Raw genomic sequence first — 16708 nt, forward strand, 5'->3', positions numbered from 1 at the left:
TTTTGCTGTCGGAAACTGAGAGACGTCAGCGACACACAACCAGACACTGACAGACACTGACAGAGTGCACTTAATGAAACACCTTCACTCTGATAGGAGGAGAGACCACACACATACACACACACTCATCAAGGTGTAAAGAGTGGACACACACACACTCATCAAGGTTTAAAGAGTGGACACACACACACACACTCATCAGGGTGTAAAGAGTGGACACACACTCATCAAGGTGTAAAGAGTGGACACACACACACAGACACACAGTGAAAAGCTGAGACACTCTCAAAATACACATGTTCACACTGGTTCTCAGCTGCTGCAACTAAAATTCAGTAGAGGTGAAGTGTGTGTGTGTGTGTGTGTGTGTGTGTACCTGGATGAGGCTAGCAGCCGGGTTCCTCCTCTTTTCAAAGTGCTTCTGTCGATGCTGCTCCTGAACCTTCAGGGCAAAACCAGAGCCGAGGATTCCCTGAACCAAAAACATGGGAATTAGCTCTCTGGAGCTAACAGGAAGTGAAATACCTACCTGCAGCTAACAGGAAGTGAATTAGCTCTCTGGACCTAACAGGAAGTGAAATACCTACCTGCAGCTAACAGGAAGTGAATTAGCTCTCTGGAGCTAACAGGAAGTGAAATACCTACCTGCATCTAACAGGAAGTGAATTAGCTCTCTGGAGCTAACAGGAAGTGAAATATCTATCTGGAGTTAGCAGGAAGTGAATTAGCTCTCTGTAGCTAACAGGAAGTGAATTAGCTCTCTGGCGCTAGCAGGAAGTGAATTAGCTCTCTGGAGCTTGCGGGCATGTATTGTTGACAGGAAGTGGTCATGGAGCTTCATGACTCACCGCTGGCAGAGCGAAGAAGGAGATCCCCAGCAGAGCGAAGCCAGCGGACAGCAAGCGTCCCGTCCACGTCTGCGGGGTTTTGTCCCCGTAGCCGATGGTCGTGAGGGTGATCTGAGGGGTCAAGGTTCAACAGGAAGTCGCAAAGATGAGATGAGATGTACTTTACATGAATTCATGAACAAAAAGAAGGTTTTTGAACTGGTTTACTAACCTTGAGTGTTTCAAGTTGAGACTTAACTGTACGTTAAACCTAATTTTCGGTTTAGTTGTTAAACCTAAATGTGGGTTTAGTCGTTTGAATCTATTATTTAACTATTAATCCAGTTGCACGAGAGGTGTGACTTGACGTCAGTAAGAAAGTGTAAAAAGAGATGTAGACTGTACACACTGTAGTTGCTGTGTGTGTGCGGGTTGTATTTGTGTGTCTTCTCACCGTGCCCCACCACAGGGCGTCAGCGTAGGTGGCGAATTCCTTGTTGAACTCTTTCTCCACCAGGTAAACCAAGAAGGAGGAGAAGATCAGCACCAGGAAGCCGATGTACCAGGCCGTCACCAGCTCCTGCAGGACGGTCACCACCAGGTCATTTATAAAAAGCCTCACTTTGTTCTGTTGTTAATATCGAGTCGTAAACACGAGCAGTAAAGAACAAAGACGGTGAAACGACACTCGATGATGATGATGATGACGATGGGTATGTTACACAAGCATAAGCACTTAAATACCTTTAACTTAATAACGTATTATAACATTTAATACCTGGGGGTTCCAGGAGTCCTACCTTACTATGGGCATAAACTACAGACCCCAGCAGCTTCCAGGTGCCCCCCCGGCGGTCCATGCGCACCATGCGCAGGATCTGCAGGAAGCGAAGGCTACGCAGCGCCGAGGTGGCGAAGATGTTGCCCTGGCTACCGGCCGAAACCACGGCAACCGAGGCGATGAGGACGATGATGTCTTGGGGGCAGGGAGGGGGAATGGAGGGGAAAAAACAAAGTAATTATTAGACTGAAGTTCAGGCCGATGAACAAAGAAGGACAGGATGTCCACATTTAATGATGATCTCATCTTCTGCCGCTCCTCCGGGGGGGGGGGGGGGTCGCGGGTTCAATATATAACATCCCCATCACCGGTCACACTTCATATAAAGTATACATTATGAAAGAGTTTAAAATGCACACGGACCGATGACACAGAAGGGCTTCCTGGCGAAGCGCAGGCGGCCCTGCCAGCCTCGGTAGCGGCAGCAGCAGCCGGCGCTCCATATCCGGATGATGTACTCCAGACCGAACACCACGATCATCACAAACTCCTGCAGACGCACACACACGCACACAAACCAAGGACCTTCAAATGCACAAGCAGTGCAGGCAGTGAAGGACGTGATGGAGTGTTCATCACAATGAGACTATGTGGTTGACTTCAATGGTCACGTATGAGATTCTCACTGTTTGTTATGAAGCTAAAAGAGCTTTAACTGGGAGAAGAATAATTACTTTCTTACAAACATCAGAGGTCTGATTAGAAACTAAAGAGTTCACTTTAGAGCAGGGAGGCGATGATTAGGGTTCCTTATACAGCAGAGAATGAACAATCCGCATTTCACTGCAGAATCTCTCAGTAACACACACTCAACGAGAGAGACACCTCCTGATTGAATACACTTCCTGTGTGTGTGTGTGCATGTGTGTGTGTGTCCTACCAGGATGAGCAGGCAGTGTGCAGAGAATTCCTGGTGAGCGGGAATGGTTGAAAACACGGAGAGAACCAAGCATCCAAACACCAGGATGAAGCTGTGGAGACAAACGCACACACACACACAGAAACACGCACATGAGTTAGAATCAGCTGTGCGTGTTGGATCCACTCTCCTCACTGAGCTCTAGGATGAGGTGACTCTTTCTCCCTCTGCCGGGCCACATTGACCAGGAATTAGACCGCACCGACCACTGTTAGCGGGCCAGCTAAGCCCTGTTTAAAGTGCGGGATTCATTATGTTCTACTCTCTTATTACAATGGTCGCCATCTTGGCTTCTTTTTTTTTTAAAGCATCCCATGCTTTATGGCCTATTATAGACCTGTCAATCAGCGTGTAGCCCCGCCCTAAAGCACCCCCTGCTTTCAGAGGGGGGATAACTACAAAAAAACCCTGCTGACGTCAAACCCAAACTCCCCAGCTGGAGGCGTTTGTCACCGAACATGACAACACTCGTAAAAGATTGGTTTTAATCAGAACGTGGTCCAATCGGAGCCTTCCTCATATGGCACCTCGGTTAATGAGCAAACACATATTAACATTCACAGAGCAGCTTCCAGGCAACATATGCGCCGGCCTGCAGTGCTGAGTTTTTTTTGAGGAAGCCATCTGTCTGTGAGATGTTTACTGTCTTCTCCTCCGTGTGCAGAGCATCTCCCTCTGATGTCCTCTCCATCCTTCATTTCCTCTCTCCATCACTTGGTTCTCTCTCCTGATTGATGCCACAATTTATATTTCCATGAGGAATATGAAAACGGTGTGTGTGTGTGTGTGTGTGTGTGTGTGTGTGTGTGTGTGTGTGTGTGTGTGTGTGTGTGTGTGCGTGCGTGTGTGTGTGTGTGTGTGTGCGTGTGTGTGTGTCTGAGTGTGTGTGTGTGTGTACCTGGGACTGAGTTACAGCAGATGAGGACTGATGGTTCCTCACATCTGCACTAGATAGCGGCTCCTTCTTTAGACGATGCAGTGACCAGCGACCCCCCCCCCCCCCCCCCCGCTGACCCCTGACCCCGTACCTCTAGAAGCGTTTCCTTCATTCTCACCAGAATACTTTACTGTGTAAAACTAAAGCTCTCTCCATGCTGGCTTGTTCTTTTAGGGGCTCCAGATGTAAAATGGATCTGTAAACAGCTGTTTTCTGATACTCGCTACCTGGAACCAGCTGTGGTTTAATTCTACGGTGGCAGCGAGGACACGGCGTGCTAATCGTCTCCGTCCCCATGTCAGGACAACATCTGGGAGACCAGACGAGATGCAGGTGTGTGAGAGAGAGGGAGAGGGGGGAGGAAGGAGGGGGGGGGGTGTATTGCTGATGATCGACTCCAGGAGACTAAACAGAGCCGTGAGAGGGATCAGGTCTCTGGATCTCGAGGCTTGACGCCTCAGAACGGAGACAATGGAGGAGATACGTGCGGCTTCAATTCAACGCCACGCCGCTCTGAAATGTACATTTTATTCAAACCGCTTTGAAGTCATTAGAAGAGTCACATTTAGTGTTAGTGTTTACAAGAGAACATGCTTTGATGACTAGAAGAGTGTAAAGCTCCCTCGTGAAAGTGTTAACACACATAATCCAGCACATTGGAACCAACCAGATGAACCTCAGCCAACTCTTTTCCATCTGGTGTCACCGGCTACAGAAGTCACCAAATCCAGTGGAACCCACTCCCCTAAACGATGGACTCACAGCCGACGTCCAATCAGGCGGCTCGAATCACACGTTTAAACCCACGAGAGGGTTTGATTCATTGATCACTGACAGCATGAAGAGAATATAAAGCAGAAGTTAAAAGCTCAGGCCTGAGAGCTTTAACACGGATATGTGCAGTGGATAAATAATAGTAACACACACGCACACACACACACACACACCTCAGAGTGCCAAATCGCTCTCAGGAGACACCTCTAAGTGAATGGAGATTTAAAATCATCAAACAGACGTTGAGCAGAACAAACGGCACTTTTTCACGGCATCATGAGGCTCGTGAACGTGTGCAGTGAAAGCATGTCGCACTCCAGAATATGAACAAGTGTGTTTATGATGAAGAGGAGGAACACTATAAAAGGGTGCACATGTGTTTATCTGAGCATTGTGTGTGTCTGTGTGTGTGTCTGTGTGTGTGTGTGCAAGGTCAGGTTTTTCCACACGATCCGGTCTGGTGTCATTATCTGGTTCCTTCTTTCTTTCCGTGCCAGCCATCCATACCCTTTCAATCAAGGGAGGGGGTCGGGGCGCCGAGAGCAGAAAGAAGAGGGGAAGAGGGGGGGGGGGGGGGGGTCGGCAGCGTGGGGGACAGCTTGAGAAATGAAGTGAGAGAGAAGAAGCAGCAGAGACCCACTGGATCATGTGAATCTAGACGAGATCAGCAGCTAACGTGAGGAATAAAACGAGAGAGAGAAAGAGACGAAGAAGAGGGGAGATGAACAGAGATGAGAGAACACAGATAGGCTCCTCCCCCTTCAGGTCGCACTATGAAACCAACCCAATCGATACAGACCAGTTCCATCCTGGTGCATTTGTTCAAGCTGCATTCTGTGCATTCTGTGCTCCCATAGACGTCTATGAGGAAATGACTCTACTTCTGTGTAGTGAGCAGCAGGGGGCGACTCCTCTGCTCCCATAGACGTCTATGAGGAAATGACTCTACTTCTGTGTAGTGACCAGCAGGGGGCGACTCCTCTGCTCCCATAGACGTCTATGAGGAAATGACTCTACTTCTGTGTAGTGACCAGCAGGGGGCGACTCCTCTGCTCCCATAGACGTCTATGAGGAAATGACTCTACTTCTGTGTAGTGACCAGCAGGGGGCGACTCCTCTGCTCCCATAGACGTCTATGAGGAAATGACTCTACTTCTGTGTAGTGACCAGCAGGGGGCGACTCCTCTGCTCCCATAGACGTCTATGAGGAAATGACTCTACTTCTGTGTAGTGACCAGCAGGGGGCGACTCCTCTGCTCCCATAGACGTCTATGAGGAAATGACTCTACTTCTGTATAGTGACCAGCAGGGGGCGACTCCTCTGCTCCCATAGACGTCTATGAGGAAATGACTCTACTTCTGTGTAGTGACCAGCAGGGGGCGACTCCTCTGCTCCCATAGACGTCTATGAGGAAATGACTCTACTTCTGTGTAGTGACCAGCAGGGGGCGACTCCTCTGCTCCCATAGACGTCTATGAGGAAATGACTCTACTTCTGTGTAGTGACCAGCAGGGGGCCACTCCTCTGCTCCCATAGACGTCTATGAGGAAATGACTCTACTTCTGTGTAGTGACCAGCAGGGGGCAACTCCTCTGCTCCCATAGACGTCTATGAGGAAATGACTCTACTTCTGTATAGTGACCAGCAGGGGGCGACTCCTCTGCTCCCATAGACGTCTATGAGGAAATGACTCTACTTCTGTGTAGTGACCAGCAGGGGGCGACTCCTCTGCTCCCATAGACGTCTATGAGGAAATGACTCTACTTCTGTGTAGTGACCAGAAGGGGGCGACTCCTCTGCTCCCATAGACGTCTATGAGGAAATGACTCAGGCGGGGCCTAATGCTGATTGACAGGTCAACACCAGTGATATATACGCCGTCTCTTCGTACCCCTCAGTCCAAATATGGTCACTTCCTTTTCACTGGTCTTAATTCGGTCTAAAACATCAACTAGTGAGTGAGGTCACCATGACGACATTAGCTTATTCTATAGAAATAGCTTTCTAGCGTTAAGTTTTAACGTGACAATTTCAGCTCGATACCTTTCAAAATAAACCCTTCAACTTTCACAGGAAGCAACTTGGTTGTGTTTACATTTGAAAATGCGTTGAGGTCAGAGAGGTTTTACAACATTTATTCTTTCCCAAACTAAACCAAGTAGCTTTGTCGCATTGGTAAACCTTAAAATAATATAACAAACCAACGTTGTAAACACAACCAGGAGGTGTAGTTGGAACAAAGTGGGAACTGCATTTAACGAATGAGAACTTCTCTCTGAGTCTTAGTGAAAGCAGAGAGGGGATGGAACCCTTAAGACGTGCCCACCAGCTGTTCTCATCCCACATCGGAGGCAGACAGACGGAAAGACAGAGACAGGAGCCAACTTTCCATGATGTGGGACGCTGAGGATGGACCGGTGCAACAAGAGTCAGAAACCTCTCAGTGTGTGTGTGTGTGTGTGTGTGTTCTCACTTAACTAGACACAGACTGTTGAAGACCAGATCATCAGGGATCAGAAGAACACCGCCCCCCCCCCCCCTTTCCTTCTGTGCGTGTTAACCTCTCCTTTTGTGTGTCCCCAACTAACCTGGACACAAAGGAGTGTGGAAGCAGTCAGATCTGTGAGTTATGACCTGAAAATGTACATTCATTCTTAAATAAATCTTGCTCCTGAGCATTCGAATGCAGTGTCTCTAGTACATGATCAGATTTTCACTTCAATCAAAGGATTTCCACGTATTCCACGCATCATTTGAATATTTGGGCGGGTCCACACACACACACACACACACACACACCTGTAGCACCACTGATGGCGTTTGTGCACATTCTTCACTGTGCAGCTCCTCCAAGCAGCGATCAGGTCTAAGGCCCTTCGCTCCGGACATGCACTAAACGATGATTTAACGAGGAGGCGTTCAAAGACAGGAGGACACTCAGTGAGGAGGAAAGATGGAGGACGACAGAAGTGGATCCAATAGGACGGAATTAAAAAAGGAAGATTCTCCGGGTCCAGTGGGGAGGGAACGAATAAAGAAGAAAGCTGCTACACCTCCTCCTCCTTCTGTCCTCCTCCAGATCAGAGCGAGAGAAGCTGAGTGAGTCGCAGACCCCCCCCCCCCCCCCCCCGGAGGTTTGACATCATAACACACAGATATGTGACTGCTTCCATGCTTTATGGTGGTGACGTTAAAGCTTTCTACTCTCTCACCAAACCTGTTTGTCCTAAATGTGGTCTTTTCATTTTGCTTTTGTAAAACCTTAAGAGGGAAAGCGCTTCAATAGTTCAGAACAAATGATGTTCAAGTGTTGTGTTTGATTCAGACTTTATTTTCACTACTGAAACCAACAAAATGTTGGATGTAATATTTGATCGACTCAACAGCATCAAACAAAACCAAGAAGGAAAGAAAGCAGCGGACCTGCGAGGGGGAGGCAGGGCATGCTGGGAACGCCGTGAAGAGCCGAGCTGTTGGCCTCCAGATGAGAGGGATGATCAGCGATGGGGACCAATCACATCGCTCCATCAAACCTTTCCTCTCTGGCTGGGGGGGGGGCAGTGCGCCTGTAGCACTGACTCCCAGCAGGTCGTCTCCCTGCGGGATCTTTGGCATTGATTTGGACATTTCTTAATGTGCTTCTAATGCTCAGCAGGGTGGGGCTTCCATTCGGTCTCGTTCTTCTGAGGAAACGGACACTGATCGTAAAGTAATGAGTGGAATCAGTGAAATGTTTCTCACATCTACAGTTTGACATGAAAAAGGAGCCAAAAAACGAGCTCACTGCAACCAGCAGAGCGTGTGTGTGTGTGTCTGTGTGTGTGTGTGTCTGTGTGTGTGTGTGTGTGTGTGTTAGAGAGCGAGCTATTTCCTGAGCTGTCTGTTTTGAAACGCCAGTGCAGCTGCTTTTCTGCGTGCTAAACACTCCTCTAACGTGCACGGTGTGTGTGTGTGTGTGTGTGTGTGTGTGTTTGTGCGTCTGTGTGTGTGTGTGAACACTGGTTTGCTTCCATTCCCTTGTTCTCTAATTGGTATTAAACACACAAACTCCTCAGTTCAATCATCATGACGTTTTTAAACCTTTTTTGAGTAATAATTAAGTGTAAGTAAAATCTTTTTGTATTTTTATACTTATATTAAGTATATTGTATCATTTAGATCACTGTACTGTAACATCTGTTCTCTCTGAGTTAGAAGATCAGAGATGTGAAACATTACATCTGAACCTCACAGAGAGAAACGTCAAAATATAATTCATTTCTATTTTCAGTTCTTTGAGAGTCACATTGAGACCAAGAGAAAAACAGAATCAATAATTAACTTATTATTATTATATTAATAAATGTGTGTGTTAAACTAGTAGAGTTAAAGTTACAGAGAAGAAAGAGAAGAGGATGACAACAAAAGAATAAAGAAACAGAAACAAGGAGGAAAAGAAGAAGAGGGTCTTATTTTGGTGTGTGTCTGTGTGTGTGCGTCTGTGTGTGTGCGTCTGTGTGTGTGCGTCTGTGTGTGTCTGTGTGTGTGCGTCTGTGTGCGTCTGTGTGTGTGCGTCTGTCTGTGTGCGTCTGTGTGTGAAGAGCAGGGAGGTTTAAAGGTTTAATCTTGTGTTGAAGTGTGTAAAGAGATTTTCCGTCCATTACAGTAATATGGTGACACTCACACACAGACACACATTCACACACACGTACACAAAAGCAGACACACGCACAACGTGATGCACACACACACTTGAGAAGGCGTGAGAAAAGTCCCTCTGATCCAATGACTCAACTTCAATACGAATATCATCATCTTTGGCTTGTTGTATCACATTGTATGTGTGTGTGCGTGTGTGTGTGTGTGTTTGTGCGTGCGTGTGTGTGTGCGTGCGTGCGTGTGCGTGTGTGTGTGTGCGTGTGTGTGCGTGTGTGTGTGTGTGTGTGTGTGCGTGTGTGAACCAAACAAACAGCAGCAGAAGAAGAATCCAGTAGATGTGTTGAAGAAGCAAACGATGACCTGTGTATATAATGTACACATAATGTGTAATAAAGAGATTATAATTCATTATAAGTCCCTCTGATCTTTGTAAAGAGAACTTTTATGACACTTAATAATAAAACACGGTGTGATAAGCTGATTAAAATATATTCTACAAATGTTTAAAATTCTCCAACCTCCTTTCACATCAATACTATACTAATAATCAATCAATACTAATAGTATAATATATCAAAATACATATATTGTACAGAAGGATGTTGAATAAATGACAGAACAAAGACCAGCAGCAAAGAAAAGCGCCACGTAACGGAATATTAGAGGCTGCTGGGTTACTACTGTGACTGTGTTTCATCACACACACACACACACACACACACACAGTGGGGGTCTGGATAGCATCACAGGCTGTGGTTTAGGTTACACGCAATGTACACTAGAAAAGACACACACAAGTAAGATTACTACATATATGAATATTTAGATTTATAATGAATATGTTTATGTATATACATATATTTATACATACATATACACACATACTGTATATATATATATATATATAAATACATAATACATAAATACACAATATAAATACACATTCATATTAAAATATATCTAAATATATATATTTACACATAAAGGAAGCATCGTTCAAAACCACAAAGCTTCATGTGTCACTTCAGCTCCTGGAATATAAAGTGTGTGAAGAGTACACCTCCCCACCATAACCCCCCCCCCCCCACACACACACACACACACACACACTGCTGTCTGTACATGAGCAACGACCAGACGATCTTGTGTGGTCTTTGACCTTTGAACCTTCGCTCCTCCCCCCCGAGGCACACACCGGTACGATTGCCCCCCCCCCCACCCCCACCCCCAGTATCTGGAACGTTTTCCCACTTCACCACCGTTTATGGTAGAACCATCTGATGCTTGGACATCTATGGAGCTCCGTCCGTTTAAGAGAGAGGCCCCGCGGGGGGGGGTCGTGGCCCTATTTACTGCCTTAATAGCCAGAGGGGGGGGGGGGATGGTGGGTTAGAAGCGGGTCACTCACTGTGGGCCCAGAGATGATCGGCATGTTCACGCTCATCAATACTCCTGTGGGGGGGGGGGGGGGGGCATCAGGACTTATTTCATTATCTGCCGTCCCTCATACGTTCAGTTTATTCATTTACATTAGCTGATCTAATATGATCCATAATAAACTGTGCACAGAATCCAAAGCTCTAATCACATGACCGATAGAAAACCTTTCTGATTAGTCACTAACGCTGCAACACTCAATAAATCAATAAGTCAATAACAGCACCTTCATCCTCCTCTGCAGCACACTCCTCATGTACTGCAGAAGAACTTTAACGTTGGATTGATACCTCTGGATGTTAAAGTGACGTCAGGCAAACAAGGTCGTCCTTACCCCCCCCTCCCCATCCACAGGGATCCAATATTAGATGAATTGAATTAGCCTCGTTACATGATCTGAGATCATGTTAAATAAACGGCTTCAAAATAAAGCTCCGATCACGTGTTGATGAGCGAAGGCTCAAAAACAACCAGGAGACACTCAGGGATGCATCATCATAAGGAACCTCCATCAACAGGAAGTGACTATAGCAGGACATAGAGGCGCCGCATACGTCTCTGATGGAGACCTGTCAATCAGCATTAGGCCCCGCCCCAAAGCATCTCCTGCTTCATGGTCTGTTTGACTCTACATGGACCATGATTCACTAAATGAACATCATGCTGCATTGAAGAAGACTTGAAACTAGAGACTGAGACCATAAACTCATGTTTACAATGTTTACTGAGGGAATAAATCAAGAGAGAAGTAGAGTCATTTCCTCATAGACCTCTATGGGAGCAGAGGAGTCGCCCCCTGCTGGTCACTACACAGAAGTAGAGTCATTTCCTCATAGACGTCTATGGGAGCAGAGGAGTCGCCCCCTGCTGGTCACTACACAGAAGTAGAGTCATTTCCTCTTAGACGTCTATGGGAGCAGAGGAGTCGCCCCCTGCTGGTCACTACACAGAAGTAGAGTCATTTCCTCATAGACGTCTATGGGAGCAGAGGAGTCGCCCCCTGCTGGTCACTACACAGAAGTAGAGTCATTTCCTCATAGACGTCTATGGGAGCAGAGGAGTCGCCCCCTGCTGGTCACTACACAGAAGTAGAGTCATTTCCTCATAGACGTCTATGGGAGCAGAGGAGTCGCCCCCTGCTGGTCACTACACAGAAGTAGAGTCGTTTCCTCATAGACGTCTATGGGAGCAGAGGAGTCGCCCCCTGCTGGTCACTACACAGAAATAGAGTCAGTTCCTCATAGACGTCTATGGGAGCAGAGGAGTCGCCCCCTGCTGGTCACTACACAGAAGTAGAATCATTTCCTCATAGACGTCTATGGGAGCAGAGGAGTCGCCCCCTGCTGGTCACTACACAGAAGTAGAGTCATTTCCTCATAGACGTCTATGGGAGCAGAGGAGTCGCCCCCTGCTGGTCACTACACAGAAGTAGAGTCATTTCCTCATAGACGTCTATGGGAGCAGAGGAGTCGCCCCCTGCTGGTCACTACACAGAAGTAGAGTCATTTCCTCATAGACGTCTATGGGAGCAGAGGAGTCGCCCCCTGCTGGTCACTACACAGAAGTAGAGTCATTTCCTCATAGACGTCTATGGGAGCAGAGGAGTCGCCCCCTGCTGGTCACTACACAGAAGTAGAGTCATTTCCTCATAGACGTCTATGGGAGCAGAGGAGTCGCCCCCTGCTGGTCACTACACAGAATGCAGGTTCGACACTCTGCAGAACGGCAGGTTCTCTCGACCTCGTCTACCGGCGTAAAACAGGAAGTCAGCGGTAAAAGTCTTAAAGTGAAACTGTAGTTTGATCCGATTGGTCGAGTGAGGCGTCGACGACCTCGTCCAAACAGCTTTAATATCTGAACACGCGGCTCGACTTTCTTCCAGCTGACACAGACAGGAGATAAAGGTCCGTGAAGAGACGGAGGACGTATTGATGCCGTCTGAGTGATCAAAGGGAAACTATTTATACTCCACTAAATAAAGACGCAGCAGCAGTTGTCTGTCAGAGCGTCTCTCCTCTTCTCCTGGTCTTTGCAGCTATTGATTCATCTCTGAGGTGTAATGCAGATCTAATTCAGCCTTCATGGAATTACCCTCCCCCATTAGCTAGGCTCCTATTACAGTAGCTGGGCTTTGTGTGAGTGCAGCTGGTTCTTTTGTCAACACAACAACACAAACATCACAATGTGGCTCTGATAATAAACTTCTACTACGGAATAAAAACTTCCTTCTGCCCTGCACTGATTTATATTCTGTGGTTTCTGCTTTGTGAGCTGGAGGAGACGACTAGTAAGAACAACTCTGCACCTCAGGGAGAAGGATCCATGCAGGCAGCTGCTGGGAGGCACACAGACACACACACACACGCACACAGACACACACACGCACACACAGACACACACGCACACACACACTGAAGGATGCTTCTCTGTAAATCTGTGTAATTTGTAATGTGCTTTTTCCTCTAAACAGCTGAACAAAGTTTTTTCTTCTCCATTAATCTGCTTCAGTGTTCCAGCAGCTATTCAATTACAACATAAACACACACATAGACATTTAAATAGGAATATTACTACACCGTAAAAAAAGATCCTATTTTTGGGAAAATAACATTTTTACAGTATTTTTTGTGTTTTTTACAATTATGTGCAAAACTCATAATAAAGTAAAAATAAAGATATTATCTAAAAAACCAACAGTCCAACTGTAAATTTAAGTATTATGCTAATAGCGACAAATGTAATGTTTTTCTCATTTTTTCTACGGAAGAAATACTGTAATTATTATTTTATTTGACTGTTTTCTTAAATTACATTCAAATCATGTAATATAACGGTCAAATGACTGGCAGCGTCGGCTGCCAAACAAAAACCGTGAAATTACGGTAAAATAACTCAATTAGAATGAAGTGCGAGAACCATAAATTTACAGGAATTTAGAAAGAGAAGTTCATAATTTGACCGTGAGCCTGTTTGTGATCGGTTTGAGTCTCAATGACGGAGGAACTCCTCTCCGTCAAAGTCAGTCCTCCACGACAGCGATCTGTCCTCTGAGAGGCTCTGATTGCCTCTAAAATGATTTAATCTGGATTATTTTAGGTGGGATGTGTGATTCATATTTTTAACTGTTTTATGGTCGTTGTGATTTTCTCATTCAATCAAGAATCAGTTATAAAGTGTCTTGTGAACCAAAGTTGTATTTTCCGTTTATTTCTTGCAAGGAAGAAAAAGGGGAATGACGCAAATGTGTACGTAACGTCAGGGAGCATGCACACACACACACACACACACACACACATAAACACACTCACACACACAGGTGGGAAGGAACGAGAGCAAAAGACAAAAAAATCGGATGAAAAGCAGCTTGTGTGTGAACACATTAAACCCTTTTCACCACAGCAACGTGCAATGGGATTTCTACATAAACACAAACACAAACACACACACACACACAGCTGGAAGTGTGTGTGGATCAAATCGCCGGCAGCTTTGTATTGTGAGATGAAAAAATGTCCCATGGAGACAGGACGACTATTTCTGGACTTCTCCCTGACGACTGCGATATTAAAAAAGGAGGCAGGCAACCGGTTCATGAAATATGAACGGCATCATTAGGGGGGGCAATGAGTCTACATGGGGGGGTCCTGAGAGGGGGTTTCTTACCCAGTTATTCGTTATTCAATTATTTTACTCATGTGGCAAAAACATTTGTGGTTTTATCTATTATCATGTATAATGATCATTTCTAATTTTTTGTGTTTCTATTTCTCTTATCTGTACATTACTTAGATTTACATTGTAAAGCGTCTTTGGGTACCCAGAAAAGCGCTTTGTCTCATCTATGATCATCATCTATTATCATGTATCTCATCTAGAATCATCATCTATGATCATGTGTCTCATCTATTATCATGTGTCTCATCTAGAATCATCATCTATGATCATGTGTCTCATCTAGAATCATCATCTATAATCATGTGTCTCATCTAGAATCATCATCTATGATCATGTGTCTCATCTAGAATCATCATCTACAATCATGTGTCTCATCTAGAATCATCATCTATAATCATGTGTCTCATCTAGAATTATCATCTATAATCATGTGTCTCATCTAGAATCATCATCTATGATCATGTGTCTCATCTAGAATCATCATCTATAATCATGTGTCTCATCTAGAATCATCATCTAGAATCATGTGTCTCATCTAGAATCATCATCTATGATCATGTGTCTCATCTAGAATCATCATCTATAATCATGTGTCTCATCTAGAATCATCATCTATGATCATGTGTCTCATCTAGAATCATCATCTATAATCATGTGTCTCATCTAGAATCATCATCTATGATCATGTGTCTCATCTAGAATCATCATCTATGATCATGTGTCTCATCTAGAATCATCATCTATGATCATGTGTCTCATCTAGAATCATCATCTATAATCATGTGTCTCATCTAGAATCATCATCTATGATCATGTGTCTCATCTAGAATCATCATCTATGATCATGTGTCTCATCTATGATCATCATCTATAATCTTGTGTCTCATCAATGATCACGTATGAGACTGTGGAGCTTTTTAAAATCAAACAGCTCGTATGGCGGACTGAACGAGCTGAGAGAAAGAATATGATAAAAACAAAGATGGCGGAACTGGCGGAATAGATAAGCCCCCCCCCAGCAGTTTGCTCAGCTGGAGGACAAACCGCCATAATGGACCACGATGGAGCGCAGGCGGCGTTGACATTTATGAAAAGCACAGCCAGTGCTCGTCAGCTGTAATGTCAGGCCGATAAACGGCGTTTGAAAGCACTCACTTCCTCTTCAGACAGGGGGGGGGGCTTCAAATGACAGCAATTAAAAGGCTGATTAACTGCAGTAAGAGACAACCGTCTGCTTTGAGTCCTTCCAGCCGGCCATCACTCAACCTGCTGGAGAATGTGAACAGCAAGGAGCTTTCACTAGAGGTCAACTGTCCAATCAGAGAGCGGCAAGTCGGCTCATGTGACTTCATGGTATCGAACTCTGTACCAAACACACCAATTACAGGTGTGAAGGCATTTTCCCTTATATTTCTACAGAGATCAAAAGATGAAATGATCCGACAAAGTGAAGAGGAAACCAGAAAGAAAGTAAAGACAGCCCAGACTGGTGTGTGAGTGAGAGAGAGAGTATGCGTGTGTGTGTGTGTGTGTGTGAGAGAGAGAGTATGCGTGTGTGTGTGTGTGTGTGTCTCCTCTGATTACAAAGGCACGAAGCTTGAAGCCGGTCCATAACACCTCGGAAAGTTAACTGCATTAATCCTGTGAGGCGGAACGAGGAAGCAGATGTTAAATATGTGATTAGCATTTAAACAGAATCTAACATTGAATTATTAACATTTAAACAAGACGCTGCAAAGGTCAAATAGGAAGTCAGCAAAGTGAGAACATTTTGTATCTATATAGATATATATTTATGTAGATATTTATGTTTATACAGCATGTTTTCTCGTATTTAGTTAAGACAACAGCTTATTAAAGAGTAATTCCTCAAAGTGAGCATGCAGCTATAACGAAACTTTGATAAATGTTCCACATTTCTATTTAATTAAGTGGTTTTTCATTTTCGTCAGTGGCCACCAAACAGTTCCAGTAAACCCAGTATGATTCAATGCAAAAAAGGGTATCAAACAAACATTTGATACCCTTACTTTGCAGTTAAATATTTAACATTTATTCCAACAGTTTAACATAATAAGGACATCTTATTCAAACAATTCAGTATATCAATGAATATATAAATATAAATATAACTATAACAATATAATTATATTCATCATAAAATCTATTAGAACATGTATATTTATATTAGGGCCGGGACTCGATTAAAAATATTAATCTAATTAATTAGAGGCTTTGTAATTAATTCATCGAAATTAATCGCATATATTATACGTACAAATATATGACCTGAGAACAGTGAGAAGTCATTTTTTTCACATGGATTTTTATTTTTATTCATCCAATTCCAGTGTAGCAATAGCATATTTAGAAATATAGTACTTTCAGAAATTCAGGTAGCCTATAGGTAAGTAGACCTTCTGTAAACTATGTTTTTTAAGTAGAACAATACTTTCAAGTACATTCAGAACATTGGTTATTTTTTCAGACGTGGACGTAGTTACCCTGGTCCTTAAACCAGTCATCTGGTGCAGTGTGGGTTGGGTGTGGGTCCTTGTACGTCCACGCTAGCTGCTAATTGTGTTGCGTTGAGGTGATACTTGAGGCTCGATGTGAATTCCTTGTTGCACAGCTTGCACACAACCACGCTCTTATCGAC

At 44.7% G+C, this 16708-nt stretch overlaps 1 protein-coding gene across 1 annotated transcript in view; it reads right to left on the reverse strand.

Moving 5' to 3' along the window:
- kcnq5a (potassium voltage-gated channel, KQT-like subfamily, member 5a) overlaps nucleotides 1-16708 on the reverse strand; it is a 40824-nt gene that overhangs the window by 13056 nt on the left and 11060 nt on the right. The window contains exons 2-7 of the mRNA XM_037466369.2: nucleotides 2549-2639; nucleotides 2032-2158; nucleotides 1628-1803; nucleotides 1282-1407; nucleotides 849-959; nucleotides 377-472 (exon numbers count right to left, since the gene is read on the reverse strand). Of these exons, the coding sequence (XP_037322266.1) occupies nucleotides 377-472; nucleotides 849-959; nucleotides 1282-1407; nucleotides 1628-1803; nucleotides 2032-2158; nucleotides 2549-2639 (727 nt within the window). The remainder of the gene's footprint in view (nucleotides 1-376; nucleotides 473-848; nucleotides 960-1281; nucleotides 1408-1627; nucleotides 1804-2031; nucleotides 2159-2548; nucleotides 2640-16708) is intronic.

The sequence above is a fragment of the Pungitius pungitius genome, chromosome 13 (assembly GCF_949316345.1).
Source record: "Pungitius pungitius chromosome 13, fPunPun2.1, whole genome shotgun sequence".
Lineage (NCBI taxonomy): Eukaryota > Metazoa > Chordata > Actinopteri > Perciformes > Gasterosteidae > Pungitius > Pungitius pungitius.